At 32.1% G+C, this 25590-nt stretch overlaps 5 protein-coding genes across 5 annotated transcripts in view; 2 read left to right on the top strand and 3 right to left on the bottom strand.

The window, feature by feature from the left end:
- The window catches only part of LOC133181863 (programmed cell death protein 7-like), a 292001-nt gene that overhangs the window by 98038 nt on the left and 168373 nt on the right, over positions 1–25590 (top strand). The window lies entirely within an intron of this gene.
- LOC133183369 (rho-related GTP-binding protein RhoJ-like) overlaps positions 1–25590 on the bottom strand; it is an 88715-nt gene that overhangs the window by 53279 nt on the left and 9846 nt on the right. The window lies entirely within an intron of this gene.
- Positions 1653–3347, bottom strand: LOC133182466 (uncharacterized). The gene has a single exon (XM_061317312.1). The coding sequence runs from the start codon at positions 3309–3311 to the stop codon at positions 1653–1655; it is 1659 nt and encodes a 552-aa protein (XP_061173296.1). The 5' UTR covers positions 3312–3347.
- Positions 3322–9412, bottom strand: LOC133182464 (orexin receptor type 2-like). Its single transcript, XM_061317311.1, has 2 exons — positions 8210–9412; positions 3322–3396 (listed from the first exon to the last, which is right to left on the bottom strand). The coding sequence occupies exons 1-2, from the start codon at positions 9410–9412 to the stop codon at positions 3322–3324; spliced, it is 1278 nt and encodes a 425-aa protein (XP_061173295.1).
- On the top strand, positions 17531–24177 carry LOC133183367 (uncharacterized). Its single transcript, XM_061318327.1, has 3 exons — positions 17531–17856; positions 23294–23352; positions 23583–24177. The coding sequence occupies exons 1-3, from the start codon at positions 17649–17651 to the stop codon at positions 23982–23984; spliced, it is 669 nt and encodes a 222-aa protein (XP_061174311.1). The 5' UTR covers positions 17531–17648; the 3' UTR covers positions 23985–24177.

Raw genomic sequence — 25590 nt, 5'->3', positions numbered from 1 at the left:
TTTAAGCTGTGTCATACGCTGAAAAACGATTAGTATATACCAAGAAGATACGTTTGGATATTCAATATGCTTTGTTTCCTTATTGTGAAAAAGTAGAGGTACCAGTAAAAAAATTCTAAAGGAAAAAAAGTCAGGATATACACATGTACAAGTCCACAGTCTAATAAAGATCTTTCAGGTCTTTCTCTTGCAAACCGTTTAACACAGTAAACTAGAAATGAAGGACAGTTTTACTACAGTTCATGAAATTGAAAATACGTTAAAAAGTTATGTAGCCTATTTCGGTATATCCGGGTAGTTATGAAATAAAACTATCCCTCACGTTCTTTATGACGAGTTGATTCTAACAGGTGCGTAAACCTCACATCTGCGTTTTATAAACAGTTTATTTTTGCTAATGGATAAACAGCACCAAAGAACGAGGGCACTTTAGAAGGGCATTCAGCAGTAATTTGGGCGCACTTGAAAAGTTATTTATGCTAATGGATAAACAGCACCAAAGAACGAGGGCACTTCAGATGGGCATTCGGCAGGAATCTGGGCGCACTTGATTTGCTAAAAAGAACTTGAAAATTGGCTAGATGAGTCATTTTGTACAAAATATTACATTTTTAAACATGTTTTTCTAAAAATTTGCCGTCTCTGGGTAATTCCTCCAGTTAATGATACATGAGATACAGTATATAAAAGTCGTCACACATACCCCCGGTAGTTCAATTGTGAAAGGGAAATTATATATATGATACAATTACATAAATGACAGACATATACATGTATACAAAGTATAGCAACAAACACACACAATAAAAACAGAAAAAAAGAAGAAGAATTGAGGACATATGAATTTTGGAGGAACAAGTGCATCATGTATGACAAAAACACCTAACAGTGATGATCTCATAAAACTTACAAACAATACAAAATCTGTGAACAGGTCAGAAAAACACAAATCCCTGGAAATTCTGCAGGTGGGATCGGGTGCCTAGAAGGATTAAGCATCCCCTGTTGACAGGTCACACCCGCTGTGAGCGCTTTGTATTGATATAATTATAAGGAAAATAAAAAGTGATAAATTTTCACCTTGGCGAACACCAACATTACAGTTCAAATAATCTGTAAGTGTGCCCTTTAAATTAACCCATGGATTTAATTTCTATATACACATTTTTTATGTAGTTGAAACATTTCTTACTAACCCCCTTCTTACTTAGCTTATACCACAATCCAAATCTCCAAACAGTATCAAAATCTTGTTTAAAATCGATAAATGTGCAGAAAAAAGTTCTTCTATTTGAACTTTAATTTTTCCTCAGTGACACTTGGTATGAAAGGCTTTATCTCAAACGAAAGTTTGATGCAATATAATATTAAGCAGCAGGCAGTGCCAGGCACTGTAATTCTAAGAATTAAAATACAGTAATTATGTTTGAATTATTATACTGGGATATTGGATTTCAACTTTGTCCTGAATTAAAAACTCTTAAAAGTCTCAACAAAAACATGTTTATTTTAATTTTATTTCGAAATCTCTTTCGATTTATAATACATAATTCAAATAGTACCTACATGAAATTATACAAAGAATGAAACAGTTTTTGAATTGTTTTTTTTTTTTTATAATTACTTGTATACTATATATACGTCCCTTTTTTTCATTTGAATTTGTTTTTCCACATTAAGATAATCTCACCTCGAAAATGCTTGTTAAACACACTATATATAAGGGGGTTAAATGGAAGATTCATGAAGGAAGCGGAATAAGCCATCACCAAGAATTTTTGGTTTGTGGTTGACATCTCATTCAGATTAAATGGTTGTATTTTATTGATGGTCTCTACAATTAGAGTAGGAATGTAGCATACCACATAAATTACTGCTACCAAACAGAACATTACGGTTGTAGAACCAACGTTTTCATTACTAGTTGAACTACTTTTTCCTTCGTTTTCAATTCTCTTTGTATTTCTAGTTCTTCGTAAAACTTTATCCACTAGCTCTTCTTCGTATGTGCTTAACACTAGATGCCTTGTGGGCTCCTTGATTGAATTATCATCTGGTTCAGACGAAGTGACTTTGGGATGTGTAGTAATCTCAGCATCTGAGAACTTGAAAGATACACTCTTCTTAGGTTTCTCATTAACAAGCTGGGGTTCGTCCCGTACTTCATATTTACCATTAAGTTTTGCTAAAGCAGAATTATTTAACAGTTCATTTTTGTTTTCTGATTTATTTTTCAAAATACCCTTTATCGGAATAGGTGTATTTTGTAGTTCTGTCTTACTTAGACTATCTGGAGTTAAAGAATTTTCGCTATCACTTGAAGATTTGTATTTTTCACCTAGAACCACAAACCTGGACTGGTGTTTATTTTCCTTAATCCTTTGATCATTTTTCTGTATGTCAGAATTATTTTCTATTCCAAGTTTATCACCCATGACCATAGAATTGGACTGTTGTTTCTGTTCATTATCTATTCTTTTCTGTATTTTTCGTATCAAATCTTTGTTTGAAGATCGTTGAAATTGATAAGATGTATTAGAATACCAAATTCCCGTAATTTGATTTTCTCCAATAACTGCGAACTTTCTTTTCAAACATGCCCCGATAACACGACTATATAATGCTAGCAGTGCAATAATGCAACAAGATGTTATAACAAAAAGGAGAATAAAATACATTACAGAATAAAGCGAACCTTTAAAATTATCGTCAGCAGCACAGTCTTTTCCTGTAATTCCGGGATAAAGTGTCGCCATCGTTTCCGAACCATGAAATAATAATGCAGGCCAACTGAAAAATATCGCGGCTACAATACTAGCAATCAAAATTTTCTTTACCTTTTCAATTGAAATATGCTCCAAAGGTTTGCATACTTTATAATAGCGGTTTAATGCTACACATAGAAGTAAGATGGTAGTACACGATTTGGCAAAAACTTCTAAAAAGCGAACTATTTTACAAAGTGCAGGATAGTTACCACTGTACATCGGAAACCGCAGATCCAAAGTTTCCAAAATTAATAGAAAACATATGATTGTGTCAAATACTGCCAGGCAAGTTACAAATATGTTAGCTGTTGACTTCTTAAATCGGATTCCAAACACATATATCACAAGTAAATTTCCGATGAAACCCAAAATGGTGGAAATTATATAGATGATGAAAGTGGGGCGGTTAATTTCATATTGTCTTTCATTAGTAATCCATAATAAGGAATTGGTAGACACGTTTGAGACTGTAGAGCTACCGACTCCACGGATGTTAGCTATCGTGGTGGCCGTTGTATTAACACTCCAAGAAAAATTAGCCATGTTGCATTCATTATGATTTCATGCCTGCTTCACTTCCTGGCATGGTTGTCAAGGTACATATTGAGTTCTGTCTCTTTGTGAAAATCTGCAATTATTGGGCAAAGTATTCAAATGTGAAAGACACAGATTTTTCTTCTATCCATTTATTATTTTTTAAATGAAAGACAATTCTATTGAGTTTAAGAATTAAGGAAATTATCTATAACAATAAAAAGGTCAAAGTTCCGTTCGAAGGATTGAATTCCTATTTACGGATAGCGATATCTACTTACCATTACATAAATCCAGTTAGTTACCGACTATAGTATGGAATCTATCCTTCAAACAACGGAGTTCCTGCCTGTACATATTCTGAAAAAAGCTTTCATTCAGGTAAAAAAAGCTAATATTTCCTTCTCATTTAAAAGTTTGATGACTCATCTGTTACAAGTAACTTGCGTGTACTAAAATCTATTCAGATTTATATGCCCTATCCATATCAATGGTCTTGTATCTTCTTATATCATAAATATCAGGTTATGGATGAGTTTTAACAATTTATGTTAAAAGAGAAAACGAATCGAACACTCTAGAAAAAATGGAAAGATTTGATATTTAATTATGAAATACTGGATTTTGGTTTGGATCTGGCTCCAGGATCATGAAACAGACTTAAACTTATGTCAGATTTTCAATCATCTGTAAGATGTTTATTTAATAATCAATGAAATCCCGATCTTTGTAGATAGCAGCAATTTGGAGGAACAATATTATATAATATTTTCATTCTGGACTATTTTACTCCTACAACATTTCAATACAAGGTAGCGTTTTTGACTTAAGCTTAAGATCTTTCATGATCCAGGGGCCTGAAGAGAGAGAGAGAGAGAGAATTTATTTTTGCAATCCAAATTTTACTCGTAAAACAATTCATTTGATAATAAAAGTAAGTTTTATTCCATATCTAAGTGTAAACTTACCTGCCCTGATATATTTATTTCCTTGTAAGTGTGTACCAATAAGGACGTTAATGAAATCAAACTTATCCTGGTTTAATGCGCTGCTACCTCCACTTCAGGATGTGTCGACTAGATACAGGCTAACGACTCTACAGCTAACAAGACATCTAAACAGGCATCTCACTTAAATTCTTCATATTCAAAATGTACATGCTTATTGTTGAAAAACTCATGATACCATAGTTCACAAAGATGCGGTGCACCACGTATCCGCAAACTGATATTACCTTTCGGCAATACGAGTGTTAGTTACGATTTGGGGAAAAAACAAAACAAAACAAAAACAACATTGCATTGGGATTTTAAAAAAAAAATTGTTACCTGGATCACTGGCACACAGGTCATTTATCTTAATTAAATTATGCTAATTTATTAATAAAATAATGCATTACAATTTGTATGATGAAATATCGCATACTGATAAATTAACACCCGCAAAATATCGCATAATGATAAAAGATCAATCTGTAGCACTTCATAATAAATGTTTGAAAGTTAATATGATACAGCATATCGATTCTTACTTTTTGATAGCTGCATCACTAGCTGTACATATTTTCTATATGTTTTTACGAAAGTTACTTTTTATGATATATACATTTGGAAATCTTATTAAGGGTCAGACTCACAGGAAATTTTTCAACATCATTAATCAGCCATTAACACTTTTAACATTTCCAGTCAACGAAGGTGAGTTCGATCAATCCTACCTATACTGGATTCCTAAACTTCATAAAAATCAAAAAAAAAGATACATATGTGTTGTGTCTTTTATTTCGAGGTCACTGAGATTTATTGAGTAAAAATAAAAGACACAGCACAGCCCGCCACATCTGTTTCATATTTAGATGCTTTACTGACTATAATAGACTATAAGGGCCAACTAACTTTGACCTTGGAGTTTGACCTACTTTTGAAAAACTTTAACCTTGGCCATACCTTTTGAACGGTTGGTGCTAGGGCTTTCATACTTCACATATGTAATCCTTGTGACAAGACCTTCCTTTGGATACCAACAACTTTGACCCTTTGACCTTGGAGTTTGACTTACTTTTTGAAAAGTTTAACTTTGGTCATAACTTTTGAACGATTGGTGCTTCGGCTTTCATATTTCACCTGTGTATTTCTTGGAAAACGACCTTTCCTTGGGCACCATTAATTTTGCCCATTTGACCTTGACCTTGATGTTTGACATACTTTTAAAAAAAATTTAACCTTTTCCATATATATATTCAATGGTTGCTGCTAGGGCTTTCATATTTCACAGGTTTATTCTTCGAGACAAGACCTAACTTTTGGTACCAACATATTTGATTTTCATTTGAAAAAGTTTAACTCAGTGACCTTTGCTATAAGTTGCCATACGGAGGCATAAGTGTTTCACAAACACATCTTGTTTTTCTTAAAATATACACTATACTTCAATATATAATGCGCTCGGCACTTTGAAGTGAAAGTTGCGGGTCCTTCGGATGAGACCTTAAAAACCGAGTCCCGTGTCACGGCAGGCGTTGGCACGATAAAGATCCCTCACTCTCAATGGCCCTGAGTGCCGAGTAAAGGTCAAAATTTGAAGCCCTTCACCGGTATATGGTGACGTCTCCATATGAGTGAAAAATTCTCGAATGGGACGTAAAACAACATACAATCAATCAACAATCAATATACAATTTACTACTTACTAAACTTTACAGTCCTTTTTCGTTCACACATTGACTTCGTACCTCGTGAACTACTTGAAGTTGAAGACAATTACTTTGAGATAAATACTATACGCCTGTAGCAGGTATACATTTATACCTTGTATTTTAAATATTATGTTACTATTAATGTGTTCATGCATATATTTGTATACTGCCTTATTCCCCATATGATTTGTTTATTATAACAAACCTTTTCAAATACTAGCACGTGTTGCTTCCATCAAATCTGTTGGTTAATGTTTACGTTTGATGATCTAAATTCTCATTGGCTAACAATATGAAAGTTAACATTTTGGGTGTTACTTATTTCAGTCAAAGTTCATACCCTTGGGGTGTATTCACTGGATTTTAAGTTAAAGATTCTACTGTTTCGAAAGAGTATATAAACCCGTGTAACTTGTAACTGTTAGACACCTGGGGAACTTGGACAGCATTAATTTACTGTAGGTTTTCTCACTTTAGATTAAGAAAGGTTTATTAAGTATTTAACAGGTTGCACCACTAGAAATTATATTTAAGATATTAGGCATATTGACTAAGTTGTCATCATTTATTGCTCCTGTTAAATTTATTAGGCCATAAATCTAAAAGTTAGGTTTAGGATATTTCTAAATAATAAGGGGTATTCTAAATTACACTAGGCCTTTACCCTCGGCTAGGTTGGGCTAGCGTTTCTGTACGCTAGATTGGAGTGATGAGGATTTTCTACAAGGCAGGAATTTACCGTTGTTATTTTTTCATACTATCACAAAAATTAATAAATTTGTTGTTTGTTGATGTTGGTGTGTTCATTACAATTGACATGAGGTGTTGAAATAAGGTACAATCAAGCTTGGAAATAAGACCAACCAGAATCTCAAATCAAAGTAAGAGCCTGGGAAATAATAAACATAAAAATATAGTAGAGTGTTCAAAAATATTCTAAAACCACAAAATAAAAATGGTGTTCTAAGGTTTACTCCTATTTCACGCCATACTCTGTACAAACATCACTATTTCTACATTATATCTACTTTTACACTCATAATGACTATACATTACATGAGCAAATACTACTTTGAATCTAACTTACGAATTTTAAAAATATAGAACAAAGTTTTGTGGCTATTTCAGGAATGAAACCGACAATAAGCCAATATATATAGCTACTACTAATAAATAAAATAAAATAAACTTACCCAGAATAAATATACTCTAGTCATCTTAAATATTAACGATACATAATTTATATATAGTAGAAATGTGAGCTGTGAAACACTCGACTGCTCTTATCAATTGCTACGCCAAGTCTGATTTCTGAAAGCACGGTAAAACCTACTGAATAAGCTTCAAAGTATGGAGAACAACTTGGATAATAAATATTAGTTATACGGTATTCTGATGAAAATGTATGGAAACTATAATGGCCATGACATGGACATGTGACAGTCAATGTGTATCACTGTGGCATTACATGGAAGCCTTTTGCACAATACATTTTTTATTCTGACTGCAGCTAGAACATTTTTGTATCGAACAGAGCAGCTGAAACTGAACACCGACGTTTGTTCATAATGTACATGTATAAATCAAATTGATTCTATTCATTTAACATGTATTTATTAAATTCTTTCAGGAAAACTATGAATTTATGGTTATAAAACACATAAAGATGTAGAAAAATGTAGAAACTTAGTATAAGTACCAATAAGTCATGTCATGCTGTCTTTTTATTACAATTTATAATACGGTTGTTTTTGATATATATATATATATATATATATATATATATATATATATATATATATATATATATATATATATATATATATATATATATATATATATATATATATATATATATATATATATATAAAATAAAAACTGTATTTTACCATGCATAGAAGCGTAGAAAAAACATTAATATCATAATCATATATCAAATATAATCAAACAAATATAATCATACATCAAAGGCACTCGAACGTAAAATGCACATTTATTTTGCTTTGCTTATTACGATATGTATCACTTCATTACGAAAGAACTTGTTAAAGAGGCCATATATAACGGGATTGATGGCAATATTTACGAAATAGGCCGAGTTACAAAGTACGATGGTTTTTCTTGTAGTCATTGAAAGTTGTTCTTCATTTATAGGACTTAAGGCGTTTATGCTTTCTACAACTATAGTTGGAATATAGCTAAGTATATATACCAATGCTATCAAACTAAACATGGCGGTTGTAGAACCGAGTTTAACCTTGACCCTCCCACTCTGTCGACGAACCATGTATCTGGGTTTATAGAAACTGTCTCTGTTCCGCATTTTATTTTCTATTGCGTTTGAATTTTGCGGGTCAGCGAGGGTATGTATAGGGGTATCCATTATTTCTGTCTTTCTCTTAGACCCCCTTTCTGCTTCATGTTCGTTTGAGGTGCTGAAGTTAGATTCATCCCTATTGCATATTGTGAAGGCAGATATGCTTTTTGTAAGATCAGAAAACACATCATTTTCCTTTTTTAGTTTGAAGATATTTCTTTTCTTGTGATCAGGTTTATTTAGGGAATCGTGTCTTTTGACCGAATCGTCATTATCGAAAATAGAATCCCTTTTTGTTGATTGCCTATTTCTTTTACTTTGCTTTACACATCTGCTTATTTGTTTTGAAGAGTAAGAAGATTGCCTGGAATTGTTCGAGGTTGTTGGAATATTCTCACCAATTACATTACGTTTCCATTTTAAAATATTTATAAACACTAAAAGATACATGACAACAATTTCTACTAAACAAGAGAGAATAATGACGAATAGACCAAGGAAATAAATTCCGGTATACACAGATCCTTTAAAGCGGTCGTCGTCAGCACAGTCTGTTCCTCTTATTGTGGTATAAATAGTTGAAACTGTTTCTGGTCCGTGAAAGATTGCCATGGGCCAACTGAGAACCACCATTGTTATCACTATTCCCAATATGCTTTTTTTAACTGTTCTTATAGACAGTCTCTTGAACGGCTTCCAGACTTTGTAGAAGCGATCGAAAGCAATGCTTGCCATAATAAGACTGGCACATCCATTGGCAAACACTTCTAAGCATCGGACTACTTTGCAGATTTCTGGGAAGTTCCCGCTATACATGGGGAAACGTTTATCAAATACCTCGAAAATTAATAAAAGGCAAGTCAAAGTATCAAATGCAGACAAACTTATTATGTATGTGTGCACAGTTGATTTCTGCAAACGAAATCCAAAAACGTAGATAACGAGGAGATTCCCGAACATTCCAAAGAGTATCAACAGTATAAGAATCACCACAGTGGGCTTGTTGATTTCGTACAATCGTTCATTTGCAATCCACAAAATATAATCCTCGGGAATATAGGTATAGTTAAGGACTGTGGCATTTCTATTGTTTATCATCTTAATGTTCTTGCCAAAGCTTTTGAATTTTCCATTCTGTGTAGAATTTCTGGTTTTTTCCCACTTATGTTGAAAAAAAATTAAAATAAAAAATATTACTTCACTTTACTTTATTGCATATGAAATAGATTGATAGTTTAGAAATGCTTTTAACAAAACTATTAGAAGAGCGATATCAATATTTCAGATACAAAGAAATAATAAGAGAAATAAAAATCTTTTGGCTTTAAATGTCTACTAAAATCACAGAAAGTTAACAAGGTATACATGTACCAATCACTCGACTCTTTTCCCCGATTTTTTTTTTATCATGACAATTCGACGTCAGACAATATTAAAAATTGAGAGGTATTATTTCTATGTGTCAAGTTAAATATAAAATACATTTTCTCATATAACATTATTAAGTATAAACATTTACTATTGAACTTTTAAAAACTGTCTTCGTTCAGTGAAAGACTTCTTTAATTTAACGTAAACATTTTGTCCTGACATACTTCAAATTTAAATGCCCATTTGATATTTACCTTTGTGTGATGGACGTGGAGTTCACACTTAATTCCCTGTAATGTACAGAGTCGTAAACTTTTCTTCTCATGTCATCTAACTATACATAGATCCTGTTTGGTATTAAATAAATGGTGTATTATTCGACATAATACCTTAAGCTCCTTATGTTAAGTGAACACTTTGTTTTAAGAAACAAAGTATTTTATGTTCGGTATCAGACTATAGATATATGTATAAATCCATCGGAATCTATGCAATACAAAAGTTACACATCCTTTTTTATCCCCACTTTCTTAAGAAAGTTCAGATATATTTTTATTATCTCCATCCGTTCATGTATCCCATTTTACATTTTAAGTAGACGCCAATTCATCTTTAGAAATATAATTGGTTGTGTCCTGCATATGAGCAATAAGGATATGGGGATTTCATTTTCATATGATGAGCCAATTTAGAATCGAAAACAATTTTGCTACAAGAACAATACTCCAAGAATTACACCTACATTTTAAGCAGTAGTCAACTTATCTTTAGGAATGTGATTGGAGGTGCCCTGAAGATGCGCATTAGGGATTTGGAGTTTTCATCTGGTTGGCCAATAGGAGGCCGTAAACCGACATTTTCCTACCAAAAAATCCTTGTATTCACCTACATTTAATAATTAAGCAGTATCCACTTTTTTAGGAATATGATCTATTGTCTCCTGTACATCTGCAATAAGGTTTCGAAATTTTAGTTTTCATTCTGAGGACCAATTACGCACGAAAAAGTTATTGTACAAAGGGTCCATGGGCCTAAACGGTCACCTGATTGTATGCAACCCTGTGAACTTTGAATACCTCAGACTGGTAGGAAATTCATTATATGAAATACAAACATAAGAGGCCCATGGGCCACATGCTTATCTGAATTTGATACAGTGAAAAAAGTGAAGATAACAAACAGCGATCGATCTAAAAAAAAATCTATAAACAATATAAATCTGTGCGCAGGGCATCGAACACGGAAATTCCAGAGGTACGATCAGGTGCCTAGGAGGAGTAAGCATGCTCTGTTGACCAGACACACCCGCCCTGAGCCCTTTGTATAGATCAGGAAGACGGACAATTTCGAAGTCAATTCCTTTAGTATGAAAATAAAGGCCTAACAATCGGTATGAAACACACCAGCCAAAATATGACCCAATGATAGGTTACATTTGTTAACAAGGTCATTATAACGACCATAGAATCTACGAAATGCTGATTTAAACGAGGTTGTTGAAAACCCTGTAACATCACCTTATCTGTCAGTAGCTTGCCTCGGTTTAAAATTAATCGTACTCAGAGCATTGGTATGAAACACACCACCCAAAATATGACCCAATGATAGGTTACATTTGTTAACAAGGTCATTATAACGACCATAGAATCTATGAAATGCTGATTTAAGCGAGGTTGTTGAAAACGCTGTAACATCACCTTATCTGTCAGTAGCTTGCCTCGGTTTAAAATTAATCGTACTCAGAGCATTCTCTTGAGTATCAAATAATTTGGGAGACATAAACATCTTATGCGTTGATATGCGGAATATTACTACCTATACATAAAAAAGGAAAGTTGACGATGGAAAAGCTAAGTCATCTCATATTGTTATACAATTTAATTGTTAGTTGGCCCTTATCGTCTATAGTCAGTAAAACATCCAAATATGAAACAGGTGTGGCAGACTCTGTAGTGCTTTTATTTTAAGTTCACTGAGATATATCGAGTCGAAACATGAATGAAAGAAACTATTGTTAATTGATAAACATCTTTAATATATCTTAATGTTAATTGATAAACATCTTTAATATATCTGAATGTAGAGCTGAAGGACACAGTAAGGTTTTCTTCTTCTATTTAGAAGTTTTTGGATGAATTTTGCTTCATAGGAATATAACAAAAGTCGGTTAATAAAGGAGCACAATTAGTGCTCATCGAATTTCAACGGTTTCTGGAAAGACCTGGTTTCCGAAGACTACATAAATGTTGTCAAAGAGGAACTCCAGCATCTTTTGATATCAACTTCAGAGTACTTGTGTGTAGAATCCAAGTAATTTTGTTGATGACCAATCACAAAATACGAAAATTCAAAAAGACTAGTTTTTAATTTACCATGAGGAAGAGTTATATTAAGTATAGAAAAGTAATATGTTTTGACGATATTGACTTTAGAAAAAACTGGAGATTTTAAATTTTTCTAAAAGTTCTTTAGAAATTTTGAGAATCCACATCTGATTTACACCACTTCTAGAATATGCTTTAGCACAGTACGTCTGAAGTTTCTCCTTTACAGGGGTTAATATTTTTGTAAGGAATAAAGATAGCGGCATGATAGAGCATTTGCTGGACCCAGTAATGTATCTTTGTAAGGATGTTTATGAAGTTTAGGAATCCAGTAAAGGTAGTGTAGATCGAATTCACCTTTGTTGACTGGAATATTAAAATTATTTTACAATGAAATGTGATTTTGAAGAATATCATCCTTAAAAAGTGAAATGTGGGTATAAGTTGGATTTCCAGAGATTTGGAATTTAAACCAAGTTCATCTAAAATAAAATTATAATGATGAGCCTTACAAACAAAGACATTGTCTGCTGAAACCGTAACATGTTGTTCGTGTCGTCTTTCTAAATCTCTAATCACATCCGATTTAGTGAAAGCAGAAGGTTAGATGGTTCGTATATTGCCATTTAACTTTCTAATACGACTCTTGAATATAATTCTAAAACACTTAATCCATTCTGACAGTGTTCAGTTCTTCCCTTGCATATTTAGCCTAACATCTTGCATAATCCTTAACAGAACTCATAAAAGAAATGAAGTTCTATCGCCAATTGAAAAATTATATTTTCGAATATATTAGTATCATCAGTAATGTCCAGCGGGACTTTAGATGAAGAAGAAGAGCAAGATCACTTATGGGGATATTGTTTTAGATATTCAACATCTTCTACTCCTTTATTGGCAAATTTAAGTTTAAGGAACCAACGAGTTGAGTTGGAATTATCCTCCAACACATCCATAATCACAAACACTAGCTTGGATTCTGCAGTTGAAGAATTTAAGTATATGGACTTGCTTTAGCTTCTTCAAATAGTCCATTCCAAAATTTCAAGGGAACCGAGTAAAGTTGAGTGGAAATGTGATGAAAGCCTAGTTGTTTTTTTTTTTTTTTTTTTTTTTTTTTTTTTTCTTAAAGAAGGCAAAGGTGAATCAAAAGAGACAACATGTATATTTGGTCTATTGTATGATCGATGTCCATGACTACACCTCTATGTATAGTTTGAAAAGGTACCATCACATTCACATTTGCACACTGTGGGCTTGAAAGATTTCCTACTTTATTGATGTAGTCGTTGCAATCATACAGAAATTACTACCTTTAATTTTTTCTTCTTCGAATTTATCTTTAAGAAGTGTATTTTTTACTTGTTCTCTCAATTTTTATGTAGTGTTCCCAGAAATTATTGATTTTTTTTTTTATGATACATTATCTAAAATGTTGAATTAATAATATATGAAATGATTTAATGTTACTACATGTACTAGTATTTTATTTAATGACTATATACCCCATACATTCTAATGATATTTGGAACACTATTTATATTGAGGTAAACGACGTGTGTCTGATGAGTTATTGATGAAATTAGAATGTTGGTCTTTATGGCAACAATTACTTAACTTAAGGTCGTGAAAATTAGAAAATTTTTACAATACATGTATATACAAAAACTAGGATTTAAATGCGGCCAATTTGAAAAACTCAGAGGTAGTAATTTTAATAAGAGGTTGTACCTAAACTCGATTTTAACTCACTATTGAGACAATATATACAATCACATCCCCAGTTCAGCTTAATATCAGCAGGTATTGGGAAATAAACCCCTACTTTACGAAAAACACTTGCATAAAAAATAAATAAATAAGATGAGAATACATTTATCTGTCGTCTTGGCTGATGCCGTTATTATAATTTCATATCCTGATGTATTTCGGTTATAGCAGTTATCTTCCTTTGGAACTGTATTGAATATGAGACTTTATCAGAAGTGAAAGTGTGTATAATTAAGTATTATAATATCTTTGTTCTGTTCACTTATACACTTAATTATTTTCTTTGGACTGATCCTACTCCGTTAACAGTTCTTTGTTTAAATAATATATATTTTTTCATTGTTTTACTTTTGCTTTTTTTGTTGTGTAAATTTTATCTTTTTTCTACTTATGTTTCATGTTTTGTATTTTTTTTGTGTCTCTTTTGAAAATAGACATTGAAAACGGTGATTTCTTTCAAATTGGCGAACATTGATATAAAAGGATTCTTCATTCCCTTGTATTTTTGTTTTCTTCATATGGTATGAATAGGTTTGACGTGGCGCTACCATATACTGGAAAATTTTAATTTATCTTTATTCAACATTCTCTTAGTATCTTTAAAGTGGACTCGAAAACCCATCTTTTTAGACGTGCTTTCAATGTTTTAATTTTAGTATGAATTCTTAAATAAACTCAAAATCATCTTTTTTGTTCGCTATACTGTCTTTTCACTATCTTTTCAGTTTTAATATTTTTTTGTTTTCATTTGCGTAAGAACACATCCCATTTAATATCTGATTTCAGTAATTTGTTTTGTGTGTGTGTGTGTTCTATGTTCGTATGTGCATAATCATATTACATTTTATATCTTCTTATCTTCTATACTGGATTCGAAAATTACATAAAAATCTTTATACACAAAGATACATAGCGGGTTGTAGTAAATATTTTACCCTCTGTCTTTACTTCTTCCAAAAATGTTAACAGCAGTGAAGGAGAATATTCAGGAGCATTGTACAACGACATATTCGAGAAGTTGTATTAATCAGATGAGGATACTTAAAAACTCCAAGGTATTTTAGAAAAATTGAAATCACAAAATTTTACCAAAATCAATAGCATAAAACTTTCGACTTTTGGATACGTAATATATGTACAACCATTTTCCACGATAAATTAAACTCCATTCTTTTTGACAAAATAAACAGCTGCTTTTTCATTCGAGATGGAACTTGTAAATTCAAATACCTTGTCATTGGTCATCTGCAAAATTATTTTATTAGAAAAACATTCTGATTATACACACAAGATATATCAACTCTGAAGTTGATATTAAAAAGATGCTTGAGTTTCTGATTGACAACATCTAGTATGTAGTTTTTGGAGATCAAGTCTTCCAACAATCTGTTGATGGTATACCTTTAAATGATTCCCTTTTAAATTGGGTATTAATTGCGCCCCGTTATTAGCAGATCTATTTTTTTTTATTCATATAAAACAGACTTTATTCAAAATACTTCCACAATTCGACATTTTGATATATCGGCGACGTTTTATTAATTAACAATATCCTTTGTCATTCTTAGGTTGATTCGATACATCCAGTTGAATTCGAAATAAAAGACACAACAGTGTCTGACAAACCTGTTCCATATTTGGATATTATACTAAAAAAAGAAAATAATGGCAAACTAGCAACAAAACTTTATGATAAAAGTGATAACCTTAACTTCTCTATTGTTCACTTCCCTTATTTAGGAAGCAATATACTACATGTATTATCATCTCCATATGGAGTATAAGTCTCCAAGTTGATTCGATACGCAAAACAAGTTCTACGTACCTGTTTACGGATTTGCATTGTTTGTAGATTTTTTTCGACATAGCAAATTTTTTTTTTCTGTTCGTAATCTTCACTTTCTCAATGTACATGTTTTCTTATAATGATGAAGAATGACAATTCTGATATGAAGATAATGGAGAATCACAGATTTTCTAAACACTGTAATTTTTAAAATCTTTTAATTAGAATATTTTCATAAAAATACATTTAAAGAAATGTTCCTTTTTAAAAACGTACCGCTTCTATAAAAATAATGTATTGCAACGAATATGTACATAATTATGAAATTATTCTGTTTATTGAAGTTATCATATGTGTACCGGTCAAACACGTGTTTACTCGGTGTCTATGTAGACTGCCAATCTGATTGGCTATTGTATTTATAGAATACATGTTCTACTGGTATTCAAATGAACCATTTGACCGGTTTTTTTTATGCCCCCATATCGAAGATTCAGTGTATTCCTTGTGACAAGATCTTTCTTTGGGTACCACCATATTTGACCTTTGACCTTGACCTTGGAGTTTGACCCAGTTTTGCAAAATTTTACCAAAGTTTAACCTTGGCCATAACTTTTGAACAATTGGTGCCAGGGCTTTCACACTTCACATGTAAAATCCTTGTGACAAGATCTAACTTTGGATACCAACAATTTTGACCTTGACCTTGGAGTTTGACCTACTTTAAAAAAAACTTTAACGTTGGCCATAACTTTTGAACGGTTGATGCTAGAGCTCTCGTACTTTACATGTGTAATCCTTGTGACAAGACCTTTCTTTGGATACCAATGACCCTTTGACCTTGACCTTGGAGTTTGGCCTACTTTTGGAACTTTAACCTTGGTCATAACTTTTGAACGATTGGTGCTTCGGCTTTCACATTTCACCTGTGTATTTCTTGGGAGAAGGCCTTTCCTTGGGCACCATTAATTTTGACCATTTGACCTTGATGTTTGACATACTTTTGAAAAAACTTTAACCTTTTTCATATCTATTCAATGGTTGCTGCTAGGGCTTTCACATTTCACTGGTTTATTCCTCAAGACAAGACCTTACTTTGGGTACCAACATATTTTATTTGCATTTGAGAAAGTTTAACCTTTGCTATAAGTTGCCATACGGGGGAATCAGTGTTTCACAAACACATCTTTTTTCCTCTCTAAAGAAATGGGCGTGTCATTATGTGACAATCAACGTTCAAAAGAAAGCTCAAAATGTTCCATTCAAACGGAAAATTTATCACTTCAATGCGCTTCATTGTACCTAAGAAACAAGTCTTTAACTTGTGACAAGGATGCATATGATAAAAATACATGTACATATCAATCTTCGATCAGATATTTCACTAAATCTAACATACTACATTTATGAATCACAGATTTGTCTGTAATGAGTAGTAAATATATTAGAAATGTTCCGTAATGATATTTGTTTAAAAAAAAACACACGTAATTTTGTTCTCAAAACACAAGTTTTGTTCATTCACAATTTTTTTAGTCATTCAAATTTGCTATGCAAATTTTATTAGCTACAACAAAATGCTATAAAAACAATTCATGGAATTTAATTCAGCAAAAACATTTAATCTCGCAAGTAGAACTTCACAAAATAATTCAGCCGTAAATGTCACAATGACTTTATTTTATAAACATTAAAAACCATCATTACCGCGACAGGCATTCATCGCGCGGTTATATGATGATATGACAGGTATTTTCTTTTTGAGGCATATTCCTACACAACTGAACCAGTGACTTTTCACCACATCGTTATTAATCTTCTTGACTGAACCATTGTCTTATTGTAGTCCTTTGCACTAAGACATAAGAATTTCCGGATATTCTTCCGCTTATTGACGTGGGCGTGAATTTCCTCAATGCAACAGTGACTGTTTTTCAGAGTCATATTATTAATTCGCTCTCAAGTTTCACGAGGTGTGATATTGGAAAACAGTGCATCACTGTTTAACCTCAGTTTTGGAAGAATGAACATTTAAGCAGAAAACTTGAATCTGTTCACTTTAGACTTTTGCTGAGTAAATATGAAAGATTACTGTGATCACCAGGAACACAAACGATCTTCATCCTCCTCCTTACAAGAGTCTGAAGTAAAACTACGCAGGAAAGAAAGAGTGCCGAAATGTTGTGTCGTGGGGGACGGGGGCACGGGCAAAACCAGCATGATGATGAGGTACACTCTAGGGAAAATACTCTCAGACTACCAACCAACCTGCTTTGAAAATTACACAAGTAAGTTTAGAGAGAATGAATTCAAAAAATTGAGATTTTAATTATTACAACTATGTTATGATATTGAGTTAACATTGTTCAAAATGAATCAAGATCAGAATAAGATTGATTTGAATTTGGGGCTAAAATATTTAACGTAAGTTTCTATATTTGATCATGGATTAGTCCATGTTTAATAGTGCTTGATCATAGTCATTTCCGTGCATTGTGTTATTGAGAAATATTATTTATTTTAAAACAAACTGTGTCCATTCAATTTCAAACAAGCTCACGTATCAATATCTCAAACTGGGAAGACGTAAAACACGTATCATAAGATTCTTTTTTGCACCAAAAATAATATTCTCTAGTTTTAGTAAGAAAAGTTTCTTTAATTCAAATAATTTTTTTTCCTGAAAAGAAATTTTAAAAGTTTTAGCAATCATTTTATTTAAAGCAGAAGAAAACTGAAAATCTGAGATTAACACTGAGATTAACAACAAGAGATATATTTTTATTTGAAAAAACTGAATTAAAAAAACTCCCTGAAGTAATAAATTCTAATGATATTGAAAACAAAATGAAGATGTCATCGATTGACAGTGTTGCCAAAATGTCAAAAAGTTACGTAATAAACAAAAATTAATCATATGCAAAATTGTACTGAACCAATGAGCTGAAAATATCAGATTTATTCACCAGCAGTTGTGTAAACTGTACTTCTGTAGACATATTTAGGCCCTTTGGGTTAAAGCTGTTTTATTATGCAATTTTATTGTCTGTTTTGCACCTGAAGCAAACAACTTTTGTCACGGTTTCTAATGTCTTTCGTTGAATGCTGTGCAGGTAAATTCTAAATGATTTCACAGGTGTGTCGATTATGCATTTCTTAAGGAGCGCATTTCTGAGGGTATCCGCTACAACAGTCCATGTCACTGTGCTTATTTGTAAGACTAATTCATATCAATCCTATCATACCCTTAATTATATTGTTACCGACCGGAAGACAACTTACACGCAAGGACGTTCATCTTGCTGGAAGAACGTCATTTCATAGTACACATTTAAGGATATACATGTACACGTATATTTTCCCATCAAATTTAGTTCAAAATATTAAAGTCGTTGATTTTTTTCCCATCAAATTTTGTTTAAATAAAACAGTTGTTGCATTTTTACGTGTATTTCCCAACATATTCGAGGAATAACCAAATCTTTGCAATCCTGAGAAAATTATTTTCTCTTATTCAGTCTGTCCTTGTGAATCTTATCTCTACTTCAACAAACGGAATGTACATATCACACACGTAGTATGATATGTATCGTGGTACACTTCCTGACTTATTAGTCAACAGTTTATATGTACATGTAAATAGCCCAGAAAGTTCATTCAAGGTCACAATTTCCGTTTGTCTCGTCTTTATCTGTAAACGGCAATTAGACATTCCTCAGCTTTCCATTTGGAAATATATATTTCATTTATTCTTTTTATAGATTGAGGTGGGGAATATTATTATACTGAGAAAAATTTATATTGAAAAAAAGAAAAAGAAAAATGGAGCTTTCATATTGTCATTTCGTTCACTGTTGTCAGTTAAAACCACGATTTTTACATATTAAACATTTGTCTATCATTAATAACAAAGACTTGTAGTCTGAATAAAATGTATATGTAATCAATCTGAATTTAGTGTACATTCTTTTTCATCCAAAGGACTTTTTAACTATAAAACGACCACTAAATATTTGTTTTGACTGTCTTATTAAATCAAAATAAATATAACTTTTTCATTGAATGAACGCGTTCCTGAGCTTAAAACTTAGGAATATAATTAAAGCAACAATAAATCTTATATGTCAGTTGACAAATAGTTTAAATAACATTGCATGACAAAAAATTCACCAATAAAAATACGATGTTAATCTTTTTATTTGTCGGTGGAATTTCTGTCCACTGATTATAACAGACGAGATTATTTATACCTCTGTAGCTAATAAAATTTATGATATAGTCAAGTTTTTACCTTGAGCAAAAAATAAATTCTTTTTTACGTTGTTGGCAAGATGAAATAACAGATATATGGTGCGTCCTAGTGACTTGTGTACAGTGTAAGTCATTCATTCAGATCTGAGGGCGTCTCACGTAAAAAGTCATTAATGACTCGTCTGTTAAGTGATGAGATCATAGAAGAATTATGTTACTATTGTGTACTTACACAACACTACGTATCATATATATATCAAACCAGAGAAGAAATCTGAGCTATTTGATAGGCTTATTATTATCTGATTTGGCACCGAAATACACAGATATTATATGACATTGAAGTCAACGAAATTTAAAACTATTTTTTGATTATTTTTTTTTTATTAATTTCGTTTGCTTAATATTTACAGTACCGAATGAGGATATGACTCATGTATAAATTTTAAGATGTTGATGTTCAATATGCTTGTCTATTTTTGAGGAAGAAGAAAATTTTCGATCAACTTTTTCAGAATATACAAAAATATTGCAATTCAAGCAAAACTACCAGGAACTAGTTAAGCAATGCAGAATACTCCATTATGTGTTGTTTACTTGTAATTTATAACATAAGGAAATACAGTCTCCATCACAAATACAAATCGTTAAATATTTGTGGAAACAAGGAAAATAATGCATATTTTTTTTTTCCATTTTATTTTTCCTCTCGATGGTGTAATATTTGGTGTTGGCGAAATCTGCGATATCGATTTGGAGAATCGAGTTAAAATATTCCTGTTCGTGTATAGCATATCAAATTCAAATTTTAAAAAAAAAAGTTATTTTACTTCATTTTTTAGCGATACCAGAAGCATTTACATGTATCATGTTTTAAACACTTACTCTATATAACATATGTGCTTCATGTAAAGGCTTCATTATAAAGTTTCATTTAACTATTATATTTTTCAAACATAATATATAAGTGATAACTAGTTTTGAATTTTGGTTAAAAGTTATTTTTGCAATGTCTACACTCGTGCATCTGAATTCATGACTATAAATCATGTTTAAAAATTGATTTAGAATGGCATACGAATAACTCTTAGTCTTATAGATTAAAGAAGATGGGCGTGTTTGGCGTGTGATCTGCAGGAATAAGGCGTACGAAACATTTATAGTTTAAATGTCTACGATTTGGTCGGCTGACCACAGCTGGACATACTTTACAAAGTTACGCACATGGGAAACACAGGCACTTGGGGTCTGTACCCCCCCCCCCTTTCCATTTTTTTTCTTTTTAAATATGGGGTCAAGTCACCTTTTTCCTATTTTTGTATTCTAATATGCACTATATGTTATCAGTAATGTAACTTTTTTGTCTCTATATGCTGTTTTTAAATATACCGTTTTCGACTGATACATAAAGAGAGAGAAGGCTTGCAACTCTTTTCTCATCGTCTGCCTCATCTCGCTTAAACTTCGCCTGATTATTTATCTAAAGCATAAGAACACATGGAATATGCATACATCAATAAATTTGTTACACATTCTTCTTCCTTTTCATATTTCCATTTAATTTCTATGTGCCCCCGATTTGTAAATATTTCGATTAAATCAACCGCATCTAGGGTAAATTTTGTTGATGTGCACTAGCTGGGACGGAAGTGTCCGATATTTTCGGGCGTCATCATTAAGTGTAATGTCATTCGGAACATTAAATGAAAGAGGGAAAAATATCCCGAATTTTCGCTTCATAATATATGTAACGGTAAGTTTTGTGTATAAGATAACTCTAACTAGCAGATTCTAATGGATGAAGATTAACATTCAACATACGACTTAGACAACCAAATTTCTCAATATTTTTATTTCAAAGCTTGGAATTTTTATTTAATACAGAACATTTGTAAAATTAGAGTTACCGTTATTGCACTTCCGTCCCAGCTAGTGCACATCAACAAAATTTACCCTAGATGCGGTTGATTTAATCGAAATATTTACAAATCGGGGGCACATAGAAATTAAATGGAAATATGAAAAGGAAGAAGAATGTGTAACAAATTTATTGATGTATGCATATTCCATGTGTTCTTATGCTTTAGATAAATAATCAGGCGAAGTTTAAGCGAGGTGAGGCAGACGACGAGAAAAGAGTTGCAAGCCTTCTCTCTTTTTATGTATCAGTCGAAAACGGTATATTTAAAAACAGCATATAGAGACAAAAGAGTTACATTACTGATAACATATAGTGCATATTAGAATACAAAAATAGTAAAAAGGTGACTTGACCCCATATTTAAAAAGAAAAAAAATGGAAAAGGGGGGGGGGTCCAGACCCCAAGTGCCTGTGATGGGAAAATGTTACATTTAGTTTGAAATACTTTGTCAAATTTAATATGTCAGTCCGCTTATCTTAATAATTACTACATGTAAAACTTATTAACGCCTCAAATAAATAATAAACACCTATAGGGTACTGTTAAATGCAATTACAAGTACATGTATATATTAAAGTATCAATAGGTTGGAAGAATTGCTTTCGCTTTCGGTGCAACAGAACCAGAATTTATCTATTTGAAAATAAATCAGTCAGAAATTACACTGACAAATCAATTAATTGTTTACACAAAAAAAATATTAACGCTCCATGCGAGGCTCGAACCAAAACTATTTCTTTTCGTTGCACTGGACAGGTAACGCTTACTACTGAGCTATCACCGCTACATACACCTTTTATTTTTTAAAGCGACAATGAAGCATCGCATTTACACATTGGAATTTTTTTTTGGAAAAAGTTAATTTTCTATCGTCTCTGGGTCTTCTCTCCATTTTTTTTTTTACAAATGTTTGTTTGTTTCTTTGAATTAAAATGCACACAAATAACTTTTCAAAATCATGGAGAGATGACCCAGAGATGGCAAATTTTTAGAAAAACGTGTTTAAAAATGTAACATTTTGTACCATCTAGCCGATTTTCAAGTTCTTTTTTAGCAAATCAAAATACAAATATCGGGAAAATATGTCCCTTTCCTATTTCACAGGAACCCGATACATCAAAAGAATGCTAAAATTTCATGTGACAGAACAATGCCAATCAAAAGCGCCCTCGTTTTTTCGCTAAAAAGATTTGAATTTTATGGATAAGAATTTTTTATATAATGGTTTTAAAATTTACATGTGAAAGTTCACTGAAAGATTAAAATATTACACCTTCACCCAAGGATACTCTGTGCCAAGTTTGGTTGAAAAGTTTACATTGACGATGACTGAGAACAGACAAATTTTGATCCTCGTGAGTCAGCAAGATTCTGGTTTCCCCTCATTGACTTTGTCTCAGAAAATAGACAGTTGATATGAGGAACTAGGGTCTTTCTTACTCCGTCAATGGCATACGTTATATATTTATAGTTATTTGACCATTACAGATTAGTTTTCATTGACTTGAGTGAAAAGTATTACTGATCATTTTTTTTAAATGACATATTACAGTTGATGTACGAGATGGAGAAGACACACACCAACTTTGTGTACTAGACACTGCTGGTCAGGTAAGCTGCTAAGCTCTTCAGTATGACGATTATAAATTTGCAATGGTTAAATCAATGCTGTGTTTGGGAAAAGTCAATTTTATTGATTGATATATATATATATATATATATATATATATATATATATATATATATATATATATATATATATATATAATTTTTGGTCATGGAAAGTTATTTAAACAATTAAGTCGGTAAGACTTTATATTATATTCTTGTTCTGATTTCAGGAAACATACGATCGTCTACGAACGTTGGCGTATTCCGATACAGATGTGTTTGTCGTTTGTTTCTCAGTCTATGACAGTGACTCGTTTGAAAATGTTAAACAGAAGTGGATTCCAGAAATTAAACAATTCAAACCTGACACCCCGTTTTTCATTGTGGGGACACACACAGACTTACGCCATTCTGTAGTGGACATTACGGACGACTGTATCAGTACGGCTAAAGGAAAGAAATGTGCCAAGAAGTGGGGAGCTATGAAATATCTAGAGTGCAGCTCTATAGATGGGTCAGGGCTTGATGAAGTGTTTCAGTTAGCCTACTCAGCAGCAGTTTCTCCTAAAAAGAAACGACAAACATGGAAAAGTTTCAAAGACGCCTTTAAAAGACGCACCATGAAGTTTTAGTGCAATGCATCACTTACTGTATATTGATAAGTTGCCATTATACAGATATAAGATGTTTAGATTATTCCTGTTAATTGTTGTGTTACCCGTATGTAAATGTCTACGGTACAAGTGCTATTTCACGAAATCCACATTTTTAAACAAATTAAATCGTATGTTAATTGTGAAATAAATGCTGTTTTGAAAAGGTAAATATTTGCGTGTTGAATTGAACTGCGATTGTAACCGGTCAACAGGAGATGTTTAGTCCTTCTAGGCACCTGATCCTTTCTATGATGATTTGTTTTCTTCACTGAATTTATGAGATATATCACTACTCGTTGTATTCACCTCTAACATACTTCGTAAAGGGACTCAATTCGATTTAAATTGATTCTGATGTACCTTTATCTTAAAATTTTGATAATTTTCTACTTGTTACATTGTACAATAAGGAGACTGAATGGGAATTCTTAAAGTTTACATTCCTTTATACATTCCTGTCTCCAGAAAATGCAAATAAATCTTAGAAAACGTATGCTTCATTATAAATTTGTCTGTTGCATTCAAAATTTTCAATTTTAAACGAACACTACCTAAATATTAATCATCTGAAACAAAATCCTCCTAAGTGCTCTTGCATTTCCTGTTCTTTCAACTGAACACATTATTATGGTGATGTAAAACTATAAATGGATACCATTTTTAAAGTCCAAAATTCATTAGTTTATTAGAATAAATAAAATTACAGTGATAAAGATGACGAAATTTGATCAATTTTGTAAATCCAGTAAACACAGTTGTTAAACTGTTGAAAAATAATTATGTGTTGTTACACTACATATTATATTAAAAATGTTTTAATTTGTTGGAGTCAAATAATGGCGTGTCAAAAAGGTTGTAAAATTCCTGATTATTTATAATAAAACGCTTATTGACTTTTGAATTCGGTTTACTTGTGACTATACGGACCTGTTCGGCCTCGGTCAACCAATATCTGACTCACCTCATCAAAAGTCAACAATAGATACATATTGACAACAATTCCCTCACATTTTTCAGTGAGTGATTAAGGAAGTATAGATGAAGATTTTTCATTCACTAATAAGAACTAACAACAAGAAGAAGCGCTTTATCTTGTCTGTAGTAAATGTTCCCTTCCACGATACTAAATCAAACAAATCTTGCTTTTCTAAGGAAATTTTTAACTAAATAAATTCCAAAGTTTAGTCACTAAGGTTTTGCCTGTAACAAAGCAATTAAAAAGTATTCAAAATCCAAGCTACTATACTTTACGATTCAGGTCAAGATACAAAGAAAGATAACTCAAAATTGCTGCCGTCCAATTTAAGTATAAACAAATTTACGAATAATGCTGATGTAATTAAGTAGTCCGATCCTCAGGTTTTGAATATCAGCAGTTATGTAATTGAAAATGCTCACAAAAATTCTCTAAATTCACATAGTAATTTATATTTACTAGGGATGGCAATCGAATAATCAATTTCCAATCGGTTAACCGCAAGACGTTCCGACCGATTAATCGGTTAATCTATCAAAAATTCTTGACATATTTTATCTATGCAAGTTCTATTCAAATAAAGAAGATTAAAAAGGAGTTAGCAAC

The sequence above is a fragment of the Saccostrea echinata genome, unplaced genomic scaffold, assembly GCF_033153115.1.
Source record: "Saccostrea echinata isolate AGI-Se365-2 ecotype Australia unplaced genomic scaffold, CSIRO_AGI_Sech_v1 ptg000009l, whole genome shotgun sequence".
Classification (NCBI taxonomy): Eukaryota; Metazoa; Mollusca; class Bivalvia; order Ostreida; family Ostreidae; genus Saccostrea; species Saccostrea echinata.
The sequence above is the reverse complement of the archived record's forward strand: the minus strand, read 5'-3'. Positions and strand labels throughout refer to the sequence as shown.

What these genes read in the sequence shown, in the direction of transcription:
- LOC133182466 (XM_061317312.1), bottom strand. Translation starts at nt 3,311, where the DNA reads ATGGCTAATTTTTCTTGGAGTGTTAATACAACGGCCACCACGATAGCT.
- LOC133182464 (XM_061317311.1), bottom strand. Translation starts at nt 9,412, where the DNA reads ATGATAAACAATAGAAATGCCACAGTCCTTAACTATACCTATATTCCC. An exon ending in TGTTTAGTTTGATAGCATTG is followed by an intron (nt 3,397 to 8,209) that starts GTATATATACTT and finishes CAATAATTGCAG; the next exon opens with ATTTTCACAAAGAGACAGAA.
- LOC133183367 (XM_061318327.1), top strand. Translation starts at nt 17,649, where the DNA reads ATGAAAGATTACTGTGATCACCAGGAACACAAACGATCTTCATCCTCC. An exon ending in CTGCTTTGAAAATTACACAA is followed by an intron (nt 17,857 to 23,293) that starts GTAAGTTTAGAG and finishes GACATATTACAG; the next exon opens with TTGATGTACGAGATGGAGAA. An exon ending in TACTAGACACTGCTGGTCAG is followed by an intron (nt 23,353 to 23,582) that starts GTAAGCTGCTAA and finishes TTCTGATTTCAG; the next exon opens with GAAACATACGATCGTCTACG.